Genomic DNA, 16,806 nt, shown 5'->3' with positions numbered 1-16,806 from the left:
CTGAGTGACTCTGAGCCGTGGACAGGGAGTCGGACAGGAGGGAATGGATTCTTCGGCTCTGCCCTTTTTGGATCTGACCCGTTTCCTCGGACCTCAAGCTACCCTTTCTTCGGCTCCGGTCCCCGCTTCGGATCTGGGAAGGCGCCAAGGAGGTCCGCTCTCCTTCGGCCTTCGAAGTGGTGGAGAGGGTTCTCTCCCAGGGATTGAGACCCCAGCCCATCCCCTCGGATTCCACCCAGACACCCCTGAATTTGGTGACGACTCCCTTCATCCTGTCTCAGGGACAGCCCATGCCAGAGGAACCCCAGGCTAATTTCTCTGAGGGAACCCCCTGCGGCTTACGAATCCTCTTCTGAGAGTCCCACTGAAGAGGGTCACCGTAAGGGCAAGTGCAAAAGGAGGCACTTGGATTTCCCCTAGTCCCTCACTATGGACACTGACTTAGATGAAGGAGAAGGTTCCCTCCAGGTCACCTCCCAAAGACATTTCCTTCGGAGAAATCATGGAGATCCTCCGCCAGAGGGGAGGTTGGTCAGCCCCAAAACCTTCTGGGGATGAGTCAGTGTTCCTGGAGGCCTTTGGCACGGACCCATCTACTTCCTGGGTGTCCCCGCCAGCGGACCCCTTGGTGGACCTTATCACCACACGGGCGTGGAAAGAGCCTGACACTGTAGAGCCCATCCCCAAACGACCTGACAGAATTTTATCTCCCCCTTCTGACAGTCAACCTTGGTCCAAAGGAGCCCCAGTTGTCACTATGTTGGTCGCAGTAGCCACCAAGAAGGAACTAGCACAGGAGAGTTCCTCAGTCCACCCTCCAGACAAGGAGTCCAGGTCGGTAGATAGATTTGGGAAGCACGTCTGTTCCTCAGCGACCTTTTCAATCCGTGCGCTGAACTATTTGGCACGTGATCCGGCTTCAGCGAGACCTTGCATCGGAATTCGCTGAGTCGCCCCAGAGTCTTTATTGTCGCAGGACAAACAGTTGTTCTCTGCAAAAATGTCTACTCTGAAGTCAGTCTCAAACACATCCATGTGGCTCCTTTCCCATGCCATGGAAGGAACAGCTAGGGCGGCTGGGACAGGCATTGCCATGAGGCGTCATGCCTGACTCAGTTTGTGTCAGTTCACGGACCCTTTCAAGGCATCATTTATTAACACTCCCTGCAATGGTACTTACCTTTTTGGGAAAACACTACGTGACACACTTGTCCAGAGCGAAAAGGACAAGAAGACTTTGTCTGCCGTCGGGATCTGCTTTTCTAACCCTCAGCGGTCCTTCTCTAGGAATCAAAGAGGGCAGAAGAAGATGTGGTTCGGAAAATCTCAGTTTTCCCAGGTTTCTCAGGACAACTGTTTCCCCAGAGGCAGAGGGGGGCAGGATCGATCGACACCGACCCAGAGGTAGAGGGGGGATCCCAGGCATTTTGGGTCTAGAGAACCTTTTTCTGATAGACCCGGTCAGCAGCCCTGAGGGGTTGCCCGGCTGTCCTACTCTGTAGGCAGTCGGGGGAAGATTGTCCTTACACCCAGCGGCATGGGAGTCCATTACGACAGATCGCTGGGTGTTACAGATTATATCCAGAGGTTACACTGTCCCATTTGTTGCCCCTCCAAATATTCCAAACCACCTCCCGGATGTTCCACCCACTCACAGGGAGGCCACAGCTCTAGAGGTTTCAAAGCTGCTTCTCAAATGAGGCATCGAACAGGTTCCCCTCGATCAGTCCGGATCAGGCGTCTACTCAAGGTTTTTTTAGTGCCAAAAAAGACGGGGGACCTCAGGCCCATTATAGACCTGTCAACATTGAACCTATCTGTAGCCAAACAGAAATTCCGGATGGTCACTCTACAGTCCCTTCTACCTGATCTCAGAGAGTGCGACTGGATGTGCTCGTTAGACCTCCAGGATGCTTATTACCACATCAAGATCCACAGAAGCTCCAGGAGGTTTCTGCACTTCCAGCTGGGAGCCAGTCATTTTCTGTTCAGAGCCCTACCCTTCGGTCTCACCACAGACCCCAGGGTATTCACCAAGGTAATGGCAGTTGTAGTGGCTCACCTGAGGCTTCAGGGTATTCATGTGTTCCTTACCTGGATGACTGTCTCTTCGCTGCGCCCATCAAGCATCACCTTTGTCTGGCATAAGATTACTTCATTCGGTTGGCAGATCTACTAGGAGTTAGTCAATGTTCAGAAATCCCATTTGCAACCAGTACAAGTTCTAGATTTCATTGGGGCACGGCTAGACACTTTGCAGATGAAGGTATTCTTAACTCCAGACAGGATCTTACACCTCAGTTGCCACATAGCTCAGATAGCGAACTTCAAGTCTCCAAAGGCAAGCGAGGTTCTCCGGGCACTGGGCTCCATGGCTGCCTCCATATCGATTCTCCCTTGTGCGCACCTTCATATGCGGGTTCTTCAATGGACTCTGGCTGTTCAGTGGTCTTGGCAAGACCTGTCCATGGAATTTCCGATCAGGATCAGTCACATCTGCAGGACGTCCCTTCTTTGGTGGTTAAATTCACCGGAGATATCAGAAGGACGCCCTTTGCGTCATCTCCAATCCAAGCCACATTGACCACGGATGCCTCCCAACTTGGGTGGGGGGAACACTGTTTGGGAAGGACAGTCCAAGGCACGTGGTCACAGTCAGAGACCAAGTTGCATATAAATGTTCTAGAGATGAAGGCAGTGCTTTTAGCATTGGAAGCCTTTCACACTGTCCTTCCTCTCGGATTGATTGCAATTCAGTCAGACAACATGTCTGTTGTCTAGTATATCAACAAGCAAGGGGGAACCAGATCCTACCCCCTATGTCGCGAGGCCATGAGAGCGTGGGAATGGGTGATCTCCACCAGTCGGTTTCTGATAGCAATGCACATCCCGGGGTGCACCAACATTTTAGCGGACAGATTCAGTCGGGCTATTCTGATGCCTTACGAGTGGTCCCTGAAACAGTCAGTAGCGGAGGAGATCTTCCATGCATGAGGTCAGCCTTGCTGTGATCTCCTCGCATCTCTGTCCAACGTGAAATGCAGCGAGTTCTTTGCTCTGATTCCCTCACCAGGGGAAGTCCCCAGAGGCGCTCTAGTCTATGCTTGGCCCCCTGGGCTTCTGTATGCTTATCCACCATTGCCACTCATTCTGAAGTTTCTTCAGAAAGCTTGCTAGCTGCGGTGCAAAGTTATCCCCATTGTCCCATTCTGGTCTCATCAGGTTTGGTTCCCATTCCTTTGGTCTCATCTCTTAGCTCCTCCGTGGGTTCTGGATCCCTGCCCGGATCTAATCTCCCATCCATCAGGGGGCCGTCCACCCGACTTGGGCAGCCTCAAGCTGAGAGCTTGGTTGCTTCAGTTCCATTGATTGCCAGGACTCCCAGTCTTTCATCCCCGGTAAAATCCATTCTGGTGGCTTCTCTTAAAGATTCCACTAGGAAACTTTATCGCAGTAAATGGAAGCGTTTTTCCATTTGAGCCTCACTGAGAAAACTAGATCCCTTTACAGCCCCTGTTCCAGCGGTGTTGGATTTCGTCTGGCATTTTGCAGCAAGGAGCTAGCTCTTCCACAGTGAAAGTACAATTGGCAGCCATTTCTAATTTTCATGTTGGTGAAGACCATCTTGCCTTAGCCTCCTCTAGGCTCTGTAAGGACTTCCTTAAAGGCACTTTTCTATTGCATCCTCCTGTCAAGGATTCAGTGTCCCTGTGGGATCTTAATTTGTCTTACAGGCATTGGTGGCGCCACCATTTGAACCTGCAGCTTTGGTGGATTTAAAATTTTTATCCTGGAAGACAGCTTTCCTAGTCACCATTACATCTGCTAGGAGGGTTTCTCAGCTTCAAGGTCTTCCTTATTTGGTCTTCCATAAGGATGGGGTCTCTCTCCGTACTAATCCTTCCTTCTTACCCAAAGTGGCATCTGAAGCAAACATAAACCAGTCCATTAATCTGCCTGTTTTCTTCCCTAACTTCCAAAATAAAGGTGAATGCAAACTTCATTTGTTAGATGTTCATAGACAACTTCACTTCTGTCTTCATAGAACAAAATCATTCCGCAAGACTGACCAGTTGTTTGTTTCCTTTTCCAAAGCCTTTCTGGGAAAAGCTATTTCTAAAGTTTCTTTGGCTTGATGGATCACTCTTTGCATTTCGCATGCCTACAAAGCAAAAGGTTGATCTCCTCCTGGTATTGTTAAAGCTCACTCTACCAGGTCCATGGCGACTTTTGCTGCCTTTTGGTCTAGGGTTCCTTTGGATGACATTTGTGCAGCAGCGATCTGGGCCAATTCACATACCTTCATTTCCCATTACAAATTAGATCTGATTTCTAGGGGTAGAACATCCTTTGTCTCTGCGGCACTCAGGAATATCCTTTCATAAGAGCCTCCCAGGATTGGAGTAGCTGGGGACTCTGTCCCACAGGTTGCAGATAAAATTAAGTTAACTACTTCAGATAAACTTGTTTCAAGTCTAACTGAACCTCAATTATAAACCATCTACTGTATTTCTGTCAACTATTACTATATATAATATTGATTGTCTGTGCCTTTGCTTGGAGCTTTTCTCCCCGGGCCTCTACTGAAAATGGACATATATCCAGCTAGACTAGCCCGGTCAACAAATGTAAAATAAATAAAAAATACTCACCATAACGTTCCATCTGAGTAGTTATACTTCATTTTTCTGCAACCTTCCCTCCCTCCGTCCCCCGGACCTTGTCCTGTTTTACAGGTTTTGGTTCATTGGGCTGAGTTGCTTATGTAATTAGTTGCAGCAAACTCGATCTGAGGGAAGGTAGGAAATGATAGTGCATTATGGGTAGGGGAGGAGCTCAGAGCTTGGAGCAGATGCTAGAAAAAAAGTTGCCGGCTCAGATCCAATACGGATCCGAATACCCATAGGTTGCAGAAAAATGAAGTATAACTACTCAGATGGAACGTTATGGTGAGTACATAACTTCTTTTTTCTGTTAGCCTGGGAACCCAGGGAAGTGTGAAGAATGATGTAATGGGAACCCAGGGAAGTGTGAAGAATGATGTAATGGGAACCAGGAATGTGATTTTAAAAACAGAGGGAATCGGAGAGCATTAAGCATTTTTTGTCCTGACCATCCAACTGACCAGCACCGTCTTGCTGTATATGTACGTTTATCTTAGACTTGTATTTTCTCTTAGTCTAATCTTTCTAGTTTTTCTAAGTGTTTTTCTGTGATGTCAGAACTGTACTACTGAATTATTTTAAGCATTTCTCTGAGATCTCTGTACTCTTGACTAGCACTGTGTTGTAAAAAGTATTGTCTTGTGTTTTTATTATTTATTATTAAATATTTTTAAACCCTTCCAACTGTGGCTGTTTTTGCAGAGGTAATTTAAGCTCTTTAGAGTACTTGCATGCCGTTGGTAAAATTGTACAAAGCCACTCTAATAGCTTTAGCCCTGGATAATAATATTGCACAATAATAATTGGACACCCTTTTAAGGGCCTTTGAGTAGCTGATAGATATTGGTGGGTAGTGGCAGCTGGTACTACCGTATAGTCTGGGAAAAAGAGGCACAGCTGGAGAACCTGTGCCAGCCTTCCCCAGGAGTGTCTATGTGGTTGTATAAACTCTTAAAGTGTGTGTGTTTCAGCTACTTTGGCAGGGACACGAAGCACTGGTTGGACAGTGAGGGTGCTGGAGGTTTTAGCTTGCCCACTAGGCTGAGATCTGGACCCTATATCTGTGCCATTGGGGAGTCTTATTGGGGACATGGAGAGCAAGGGAGCGACCAGCCCCGGACTTAATGTGATCTCTGGGTACACTTTACTGTGTGTATTTGTTATCCTTTCCTCCTATATGAAACGCCCCTCACTGGTGTTAGTGGTGAGGATTGAGGCTCCTTGACTGCTGGGCCAGGGCACGGGTGTCGCACACCCCTTTGACTTTGGGGAGATGTTTGACGTTTGGTGAGCATTGACCTTGTGGTTGCACATTTTTTTTTATTTGTCACATAAGTATTGATGCATAATGAGTGGAGGAAACATAAGTCTGAGTCTGCCTAATTATTTTAGCTATCCTTGACAAACTGCGTTTCCTACTACCCAACTCTTTCATTTATTTCATGTATTCCATGCTTCTTTAAAACTCTAGTTCTACTAAAAGTAGTTTTCCTCATCTGTTCTGACCCTGCCTTTCATCCACCTGTGCACCATATGTCCCTTTTTTGTCATAGGTTATTAGGCTGTTGGCCCTGGAGCCCTTACAAGTCTAGCCAAGAGTTTATCCCCAAAAAAGAAACCTCAGTCAGCACCTGTTGCCCCTGTTAGTGAGGGACACAGTTGGAACCCCTGGGACAAATTTGTGGTTTCCCATCTACTCATCAAGGTTGCGCTTGAAGAGGGTCAACGAGGTACTCTGTTTGACGTATATGGGAGGTGTAGTCCAGAGACTGTGCAGCCTCTGGGAGACAAACCTGTCTGTACAGCACGTTTTATTGATATCGCATATTAGATTCAGGCCTTTCAAGTGGGTAATGCGTGAGGAGTTAGACGTATGGTTATGGAGCATCTCTAGTAGAGCAAGATCCGAGATTGCCTTGTAGGTGAGACACAGATCACATCTGATCAAGCTGTACGATGTCAAGTAGAGTGATAGGGATTTGAGCCTCTCCGCATTAGACAGGTGTTGGAGGCAGTGGATTCTCTTTGTGAGGTATTTATGTGGCTTTTCCAGTTGGTGCAGATGTTTAGAGAGGTACATACCAAATGGTGCATTATACTCAATTATTGGTCTAATGAGGGAGGAGTATAGGGAGGTAGTAACCTCCTTTTTCTGGATGCAATCCCTTTTATTATGTGATGAACCAGGTAAAAGGCTTTTCTGACCACTGCCGCTACATGATGGTCGAATGTGAGATTGTTGTCAACTTGATTATCCAGGTCTGTCACCATAGGTTGTGTGCTTAGGGGGGTTACTGTTGATGTGGTAATCAGCTTTGGCCATGTTTGTGCCGAATGGCATGATACATTTTTTTGCATTTAATTTGAGGCCATGACTTTGGCACTGGTCATTTGTTGCTGTGAGACCCTCTTGCAGTATGTTGACATCATTTGGGGAGGTAGTGACAGCACCCAACTTAGTCTGCAAACCTGGTCAGGCACAGACCTTTTGTCTTTGCCTGGACCTCTGAGAAGTAGATGCTAAACAGCAGAGGTACCAGGACAGATCCCTGGGGAACACCACTAGTGACAGGTCTGCTATCGGAGGTGGAAGTGCCTATTTTGACCTTGTGAGTCCTGTCGGTGAGCCAGTTGGCCACCCACCTGATGAGATAGGGATTTACAGCAAGTTGTGTTTGCTTTTCAATGATGCCCAAGTGGGGGATTGTGTCAAAGGCCTTGGCTAAGTCAAAATAAGCTGTATGTACTGACTTTCCCTCATCCAGGGCCTTGGTGATGGTCTCAAAGAAGTCAACCAGGTTCAACAGGCAAGATCTGCCCTTGACGAATCCGAACTGGGTGGGGTTAAGTGTGTGGAGATTGCCTGTGCCCTTGTTTATGAGATCCATAATAATGTGCTCCATGGCTTTACAGATCAGACTTGTCAAGCTAATGGGACAATTGTTATCAGGGTCAGTAGTGGCGCCACCTTTGTGCAAAGGGATGAGAATGGTAGTTCTCCACTCTGCTGGAATGAAGCCTGTACTTAGGCTGTGATTGAATAGGGTGCTCAATAGCGAAGCTAGCTCCTGCTGGAGGTGGTGCAGAATACAGCCTGGGAATACTATCAGGTCCCATGGAAGCTATGTTCTTTGCCTTGGATAGGACCTTTAACACTTTGTCAAAAGGGCAATAAAACAAAACAAAGTAAAAAACAGACAGTTTGTTGTAATTCCCAACACACGTTTAATTGTAAGCGCTTTCGTGCAAGTCTGGTGCCTGCATTTCTTCAGACAAAATACAATCCCAGAATCCAATATTTAAATACATTTATAATCCCATTAATTACTTATAAAATTAGTAGCAATTATTTAAAGATATACATCACTATAATATAAGTAAGCAATACTATAAATATTACTTAATAATAATCATATTCATATTAAACCTGTTCAACTTTTTCCTAAGAAACTGAATAACGACTATAATACATTAAAGGTAAAAAAATCACTATTTTTATCATAAAAGTATTTTGCAAATAAAATGCATCATTCCATGGTATAAATTTACAAAATAGATAAAATTCTATAAGACTTGACCTTTTAAACAACCCAGAATTCATGCCAACAAATAAATAACTAGTAACCTTTTAAATACTAAAATTTAAATGTCGGTATCTGCTATACAGTATGCTTCACCTATCTAAAGCTTTTAATTTTAAGATGCATTTAATAGAACTATATTTGTTGAGTCCTGGGTACATGTATGCATTGGTACTGATTTGCCGTATGAGTTCTCTTTATTCCAATATTAATCGCCAAGGGCCTCCTCTAATAGCTTTACGGACACATTCTGCAATAACATACTTAAATTTATGCGATGGATATTCCAGTGTATGCCTAGCTAGAGCATTCGTAGTGGTCCCTTTATTAATATGGTACAGATGTTCATATATTCTTTGCTTGAAAGCTCTCTCTATTTTACCGATATAATAACTCAGACACAGCTGGCATATTGCAATGTATGCTACCCTTTTTGTGTCAGTTATATTTACCATAAATCTGATATTCTTTTTTTTTTATGCTAAACCTACTACCTGTCAAAATGTGCTGGCATTGTTGGAACTTCCCATATTTATTCGTAACCCAACTGGTGTGTGTACCATTAGTCTTGAAAGGCTTTCAAGTGAAGGCCTCCCCTATATACTATATGTGGGCTATTGCCTACCCTTTTCCTGATATTGGAATCTTCGAGTAATAATGCCCAATTCTTGCTCAAAATATGTTTAATTGCATTTGCATTTATGGAGAAAGTAGTTATATAGCTTATCTTATTCTCCTGATAACCAAGCCCAACATGCCCATCCTCCTCAAATGCATCCCTTTGCTCTAGGAATCCTTTACATAAAATGGGTTTAAAATGTCCATTATTTCTTTTTGTCAATACCTCTTCAAAAATCTGTTCAAAAAGCACCATAGGATAGCCCCTTTTAATAAACATACACTTCAAATTATTGCATTCAAGTATAAAGTCATCATCCAAAGAGATGCTCTTACCAGTTGGGCTTTTACCACTGCTCTTTTTTTGATGGTAGGGATGATTACTGCTAAAATGTAGAAATGCATTAGAGTAAGTGGGCTTCCTAAATATAGTTGTCTTGTATCTTTTGAATATTCTGTCCTTGGTTAACCTTGCATCCATAAAATTAATAGAATCATAGTCAAACTGGAATGTAAATCCAAGAAACTGTGTTTGTTTTGAAATAGCTGATAAATTCAATTGCAGAATCCTTTGTTCCTTAACATATAAAAAACATGTTATCCTGGTATCTAGTGTACCAGGCTACATTCTCTTTGAACATAATGTTGTTAAATAAATACTGCATTTTCCATAAAGCCATTACACAGTTAGCGAAGGTACCGCCACATGGGGACCCCATCGCTACACCTGTTTTTTGTAGGTAGAGCTGTTTGTCAAATAACATAAAGTTATTACACGATACCAAATCAAGCAGCGTTACAATTAAATTCTTCATGCTCTATTTTGTGTAAAATAAGCAATTGCCTTACCCATTCTAAGCCTGTCTTTTGAAGCATGACAGTGTAGAAATCCACTATATCCACTTATTTGACTTTCTCAAGTTGTTGAAAGCATATAAAGTAAGGATTATGAAGCCAGATAAAGGCGGTGGACTTATTTTCATGGATGAAGATGACTATACCAATAGAAAGTCTAATATGCTACAATGTGATTGATATGTTAGAGTCAGCATTAATGAAGTAAATATCGCATATAAAAGAGTAAAATATGTATTAAATGACCTTCTGTTGAAAAACAGCATAGATATAAGTACATATCATTACTTAACTATCCCAGCACCACTAACACCTGTACTGTTTCGTTGTCCTAAAATACATAGATTTGGCTAATCCACCTTTTAGGCCAGTAGTAGACAGAAGAAAATCCATAACGTACGCATGTGCAAAATTAATAGACAGCAAACTTAAGCCCGTTATTAATAACGAACCACAGATCTGTAAAGATTCGTGGGATTTTTTGAAAAACATTAATAGCCTAGAATGTAATAATGATTTTAACTTTCTTAACAGTGGATATAGTGGATTTAGGCACCGTCATTCCTCAAAAGTCTTAGAATGGGTAAGGAAATAGCTTATTTTACAGAAAGTAGAGCATGAAAAAATTAATTTAATTGAAAAACTGCTTGATTTGGTATTGTGTAATAACTTTGTTATTTGAAAAACGGCTCTACCTACAAAAGACAGGTGTAGCGATGGGGTCCCCTTGTGGGGGTACCTTCGCTAACTGTGTAATGGCTTTCTGGGAAAGGCAGTATTTAACAACATTATGTTCAAAAAGAATGTGGCCTGATACACTAGATACCAGGATGATGTTCTTTATATGGAAAGGAACAAAGGATTCTGCAGTTGAATTTATAGCAGCTATTTCAAAACAAACGCAGTTTCTTAGATTTACATCCCAGTTTGAATATGATTCTATTAATTTTCTGGATGTAAGGTTAACCAAGGCAGAATATTCAAAAGATACAAGGCAACTATATTTAGGAAGCCCACTTACTCTAATGCATTTCTACATTTTAGCAGTAAATCATCCCTACCACCAAAAAAGAGCGGTGGTAAAAGCCCAATTGGTAAGAGCATCCAGGATAGTTTCTTTGAATAATGACTTTATACTTGAATGCAATCATTTGAAGTGTATGTTTATTAAAAGGTGCTATCCTATGGTGCTTTTTGAACAGATTTTTGAAGAGGTATTGATAAAAAGAAATAATGGACATTTTAACCCCATTTTATGTAAAGGGTTCCTAGAGCAAAGGGATGCATTTGAGGAGGATGGGCTGTTGGGCTTAGTTATCAGGAGAATAGGATAAGCTATATAACTACTTTTGCCAAAGATGCAAATGCAATTAAACCTATTTTGAGCAAGAATTGGGCATTATTACTCGAAGATTCCAATATCAGGAAAAGGGTAGGCAGTAGCCCACATATAGTGTTTAAGAGAGGCCTTAATTTGAAAGCCTTATTAGAATGTAAAAACAAGACTAATGGTACACACACCAGTTGCGTTATGAATAAATGTGAGAGGTGCCAACAATACCAGCACATTTTGACAGGTAGTAGGTTTAGCATAAAAGAAAAAAGAATGTCAGATTTATGGTAAATATAACTGTGACACAGCAGGGGTAGTATATATTGCAATATGTCAGCTGCGTCAGAGTTATTATATCGGTAAAACAGAGAGAGCTTTCAAGCAAAGAATATATGAACATCTGTACCATATTAATAAAGGGACCACTACGAATGCTCTAGCTAGGCACACACTGGAATATCCATCGCATAAATTTAAGTATGTTATTGCAGAATGTGTCCGTAAAGCTATTAGAGGAGGCCCTTGGCAATTAATATTGGAATAAAGAAAACTCATTTGGCAAATCAATACCAATGCATACATGTACCCAGGACTCAACGAATATAGTTCTGTTAAATGTATCTTAAAATTAAAATCTTTAGATAGGTGAATCATATTGTATAGCAGATACCAACATTTAAACTATATAGTATTTAAAAGGTTATTAGTTATTTATTTGTTGGTATGAATTCTGGGTTGTTTAAAAGGTCAAGTCTTATAGAATTTTATCTATTTTGTAAATTTATAGCATGGAATGATGCATTTTATTTGCAAAATATTTTTATGATAAAAATAGTGATGTTTTTTAACTTTAATGTATTATAGTTCAGTTTCGTAGGAAAAAGTTGAATAGGTTTAATATGAATATGATTATTATTAAGTAATATTTATAGCATGGCTTATTTATATTATAGTGATGTATATATTTAAATAATTGCTACTAATTTTATAAGTAATTCATGGGATTATAAATGTATTTAAGTATTGGATTCTGGGATTGTATTTTGTCTGAACAAGTGCAGGCATCGGGCTTGCACGAAAGCGCTTACAATTGAACGTATGTTTGTGATTACAGCAAGCTGTCTGTTTTTTTACTGTGTCAAAAGGGCCTTTAGGGGGTTGACAGGGGGCGGTGAAGTTTGTGCTGAACCTGTCAGCTAGCAGGTTGACTTAGTCAACAGGATCAGTATAAGTGACACCGTTAAGTACTAATTCGGAACAAACCTGGGCTTTGCCTTGGAGTTTCCTGATGTAACTGAAGGCTTTGTGGTTTCCCTTTGTTTCAGAGGCTAGTTCTGATTCACAATTGGCTTTGGAGGTTTTCACTAGTGATCTAATTTGCTTGCTGAGGCTAAGGAGGTATTTTTCTCAGTTTGGAATTTATTTCTTTTTACCCTTGGACAACAGTTGCTTCCTTTTGTTGTAAAGCCTGTTAACAGAGAATGTCTACCAGACTGGTTTGTGTTTTCTTGAGGAACAGGTTTTAGTTTTGTTGGGTATGGCTGAGTCCATGCAGTTGTACAGGTGCGTTTATACTGCATTGGCCTACTGTTCAGCATAGTTTTCTGCATCCTGTGAGGGGGGCAGTGGTGTAAACTACTGATACCCTCCCTTAAGAGGTTGTAGTTAGCTTTTTAGCATGATTACAGCTGGGGGGGATTGGATGGGATACAAACTTCGAATGAGACAGACAGATGATCTCATCTCACCAGGGAAGAACATACTATGGGAGTGGTGCAGCAGTCGCCCATATTGGTGAGAACCAAGTCCCGAATGTCATCTCCCCTTGTGGTGGATGAGATGAGCAGGTCTAGTGCGTTAGAACTGATAACATCAAGGAGTCGTTGGGTAAGTGCATTCGTGCAGGAATAGTTCACCCAGTCTGTGGTGGGGTAGTTGAAGTCACCAAGGATCAGGGTGTTATGGGGGTACCTTGATGGAGTCAAGTAGATCCAGGTAGGAGGAGTGGGTGCCTTGCAGTCATGGAAGGGAGGTCTGTAGCTGGCTATAACTTGGATGGGTGTCTTGCCAACTGTCAGTTGCACTTGGAGTAGTTCCAGTGCATCATGCTGGCAAACAAATCTGGAGGTGTGCCTATCCTTAATGAAGATAGAGACTCCACCATCCTTAGTCTTCCCGACCTTATTTTGGGGTCGGAATGTGTGGAATGATAGCTTTGTAAGAAACATATGCTGTCCACAGCCCTGAACCAAGTTTCCGTGACCTTAAAGACGTTGGCATTTTCCAGTGAGAGGAGAGGCTCCAGTGAGTGCTTTTTCAGGTTAAGGCTTCTAGCATTAAGCAGCATGACCTTCAATTTGTTTTTTTGACAGAGCTTTTATGTTGGAAGATTTGTCTTTGGGGCATTGCCTAAAAAAAGCACAATGGGGATGGCAAGAGCCTTGGCCAGGATCCGGAATCCCAGGGGTGACAGGTGGAAGCCATCTCTGGCAAAGCATCGAGGCCTGTCAACCATGTCATCCCAGGCAGACTGATACCGGATCCCCTTGGAATGACATCAGAAACTAAGCCAGTTGTTGAAGTCAATTTTTTGTTGGTACTGTGGTATCATTCTTGGTGAAGGTAGAATGCTGTTTAGGGCTAGGATCATACCTCCCTTGGACACATACACTGAGAGCTCAATCATGTCTCTCTTCATATAGTCCAAGGAGGTACGCCTCAAGTCATTCACACCAACATGGACAATGACAGAGTCATACTTGTACTTGTTGGGGAGAGACTTGCATGCTTGCTTGATGTGGCAGATTCTGGCACCAGACAGGCCACTGACTGTGACCTTCTCCTTGTCGAGGCTGGTGATGGCGGACATCGGTGTCTCTCACAATTTTGACGCCAATAACTAGTATGTTTGGTTTATTGTTGTGCCTTGTGGGATGAGCTGGTTTATTCTTTTGCCTTATGGGCTGTGTTTGTCAGACACTGGTGTGCTGTCTGCTGTCTGTGATGTTTTTGGTGGTGGGTGTGGAATGTTTGTGAGTGTGTTTTGGAGGACTCTGCTGTTTAGGTAAGTTTTTATGGCGGACCTCTGCATGGTTGTGCGGTGCTTCGCTGTGTGATGTGAGTGGTGTAGTGTTTGTGCTGGCAATCTCCTCTTTGTCAGGAGTATTGACTGTGGCACAAGACAGCATGGATTCCAGGTTACTGATGTAGATGCATTTCTCGCAAGTAGAAGAATTATGTGCGAGGAGAAGAGGGCTGTCAGTAAACATGAGGCAGTTGCTACACTGTCTCAGTATGCCCATGTCAACCAGGCTGCAGGAGAAACTGATGGGAATTGTCCAGGCATAGTGTTCTGAATACTTGGGCGGACTTGTGGAAAGAGGGTTTTGATAAGGTTTGTCCACAAGATTGTAGACCACAAAAACCTTTTTAAGTGTAAAGTAATTGGTCTGAAGCCCAAACCAGAACTAAGATGCTTAGAATAACAGATAAACTTAATCAGGCTACTAAAAAGCACTAATAAATGCAGCAGAATAAAAGCACTTGAACACTTAAGAGCACACAGCAAAGAAAAAAATTAGGTAATAAAGTAAGAACATCGTTGCAGTAAAAGCAGTTGAATAAAGTGTAATTTTTTTGGGGGGGGTACAGAAGATAGTTCAAGACTGCGGTGGTGGTGCTGTGTGGTAGCGTTGTCGCCTCACAGTTAGACGTTGCCCGTTCGATTCTCAGTTAGAGCGTCTTCTGTGTGGCGACATGCGTGAATGGGTGTTCCTTCGTTGAAGGTTGTGCGTTAGGCCCAGCAAGCCAGCACGTAAAAATGTACTGCCAATCATTAGCGAACCGGAGTTCCGCTGTGGTGACCCCTAACCAGGAAAAGCCAAAAGACACAAACAGAAGATAGTTCAAGATTAAGAAAATAAGGGGGTTGGGCTTCCCAAATGCTCTCTCTCTACTCAGTAGACTGAGCTGATGAGATAGGACTGGGAGGAGTGTCCAAAATCAAAGAAGCAAGGGGGTAGTCCTTCCCAAGTGATCTCACTGCACTCGTTAGAGTGATCAAATGAGATGGGATTAGGAGGAGTGTCCAAAGTCAAAGAAGCAAGGGGTAGTCCTACCCAAATGATCTCACTTTACTCAGTTGACTGAGCAAATGAGTTGGGAATCAAATTTACAGAAGGGGCATGTGATTCCAAAGCCACAAAGTTTAAGAGTACAACACCAGAAGGGAGGGAAAAGCAAACAAAATACAGGCAGACAGAGGCCAGCAAATAAATAAATGCAGTACAGTTTTGTTAACTATCACTAAAACAGATCTAGTGCAAAAAAGTATACTTGTATCAGCTTGGTAAATCCAGATTTTTATATAATCAAACATAGCCAGGTAATTAGCTCTGCTATATCAAGCAGAGCTGATCTTCACTGTCTTACATCTTCAGATCCATACCTTCAATCAAATTGGCATCTGTTTTCTAGAATATACAAGCCTACTTGTCTTGTTCATAACTCCATCCATTTCAACAATACAGAAACCAGAAAAAATATTCACTTAATTCATACAAAAAAGAAAATCAGTCTGATAGAAAGGATACAGAGAATGGCCATGAAAACACGAACAGGGATGGGGGATGGGGTTAGGGTTAGAAGGAGGGCTAGAGAAACTAAGAGTTAAATGGTGGAAAAAGGAAACCATGGGGGTTACATAACCTGGAAACACAGGACAGCCATGATGTGTAGGGGTGTTAGGCTCTAAAGATAAAGGACTGTTGCGGGAAGATGGGGCACAGGTGACAACTGAAAGGGGCACCATTCATAATATTATGCAAGGAACTTCCTTCAAGGAAAGAGTTGTAAAAAAAACCTGAAAAATACTACTGAAGATGATGTGAAGCACAATATAGCTGAGAAGGAAATTTAGCTCTAGATGACATTTCTTAAAACAGTGGTGCAGTTTATCATTAAAGGGATTCAGGGGGTCAGGGTCCTCAGGCGGAATAAGAAGATGATGAAGCAAGTTGAGAGGCATCTGCTAATGCAGCTGACAACAACAGTACTTGACAGATTTTTGGCCTTCCATTATCATCATAGTATGCATCTGTTATCTCAACCTGTCAATTTGCTAATGTTTTGATTCTTACTGATTTGATTTTGGAAGAGTTGTTTGCATTTTTCAAATAAAAAATCACCAGTAATTTATTTATGATTTTCTTCTTCTTTAAGGTTCTTGACACCATTTTGAATAAATTTGGCCTGTGTACTGAAAATGCTACAGAAGTACCTCAGAAACTAGGATCGAGGCCCAGAATGTCACTCAACAGCATCTCTGAACAGGTACAGTATTATCTTCTTGCAGATTGTCTCTGTGGCGTGTGTGTGAGTGTGTGTGTGTGTACATGTACAGTGGATATAAAAAGTTTACACACCCCTGTTAAAATGCCAGGTTTTTGTGATATAAAAAAATAAGACCACAATAAACCATTTCAAAACTTTTCCAACTTTTAATGTTACCTATAACCTGTACAAGTCAATTGAAAAACAAACAAGTCTGTTAGGGGAAAATATACAATAAACTGGTTGCATAAGTGTGCACACCCTTAAACTAATACTTTGTTGGAAACACCTTTTGGTTTAATTGCAGCATTCAATCTTCTTGGGTACACACCTGCCATCAATTAAAGAGACTCTGATTAACTCCAAATAAAGTTCAGCTGTCCTAGTAGGGTTTTCCTGACATTTATTCAGTTGCCTGCTACAG

At 42.4% G+C, this 16,806-nt stretch overlaps 1 protein-coding gene across 1 annotated transcript in view; it reads left to right on the top strand.

The window, feature by feature from the left end:
- ASCC2 (activating signal cointegrator 1 complex subunit 2) overlaps positions 1–16,806 on the top strand; it is a 1,163,586-nt gene that overhangs the window by 263,634 nt on the left and 883,146 nt on the right. The window contains exon 6 of the mRNA XM_044069746.1: positions 16,272–16,382. Coding sequence (XP_043925681.1) covers positions 16,272–16,382 — 111 coding nt within the window. The remainder of the gene's footprint in view (positions 1–16,271; positions 16,383–16,806) is intronic.

This window comes from Protopterus annectens, chromosome 4.part0, assembly GCF_019279795.1.
Source record: "Protopterus annectens isolate FY-2018-M chromosome 4.part0, PAN1.0, whole genome shotgun sequence".
Classification (NCBI taxonomy): domain Eukaryota; kingdom Metazoa; phylum Chordata; order Ceratodontiformes; family Protopteridae; genus Protopterus; species Protopterus annectens.
Note: the sequence above shows the minus strand (reverse complement) of the source record. Positions and strands in the feature narration are given on the sequence as shown.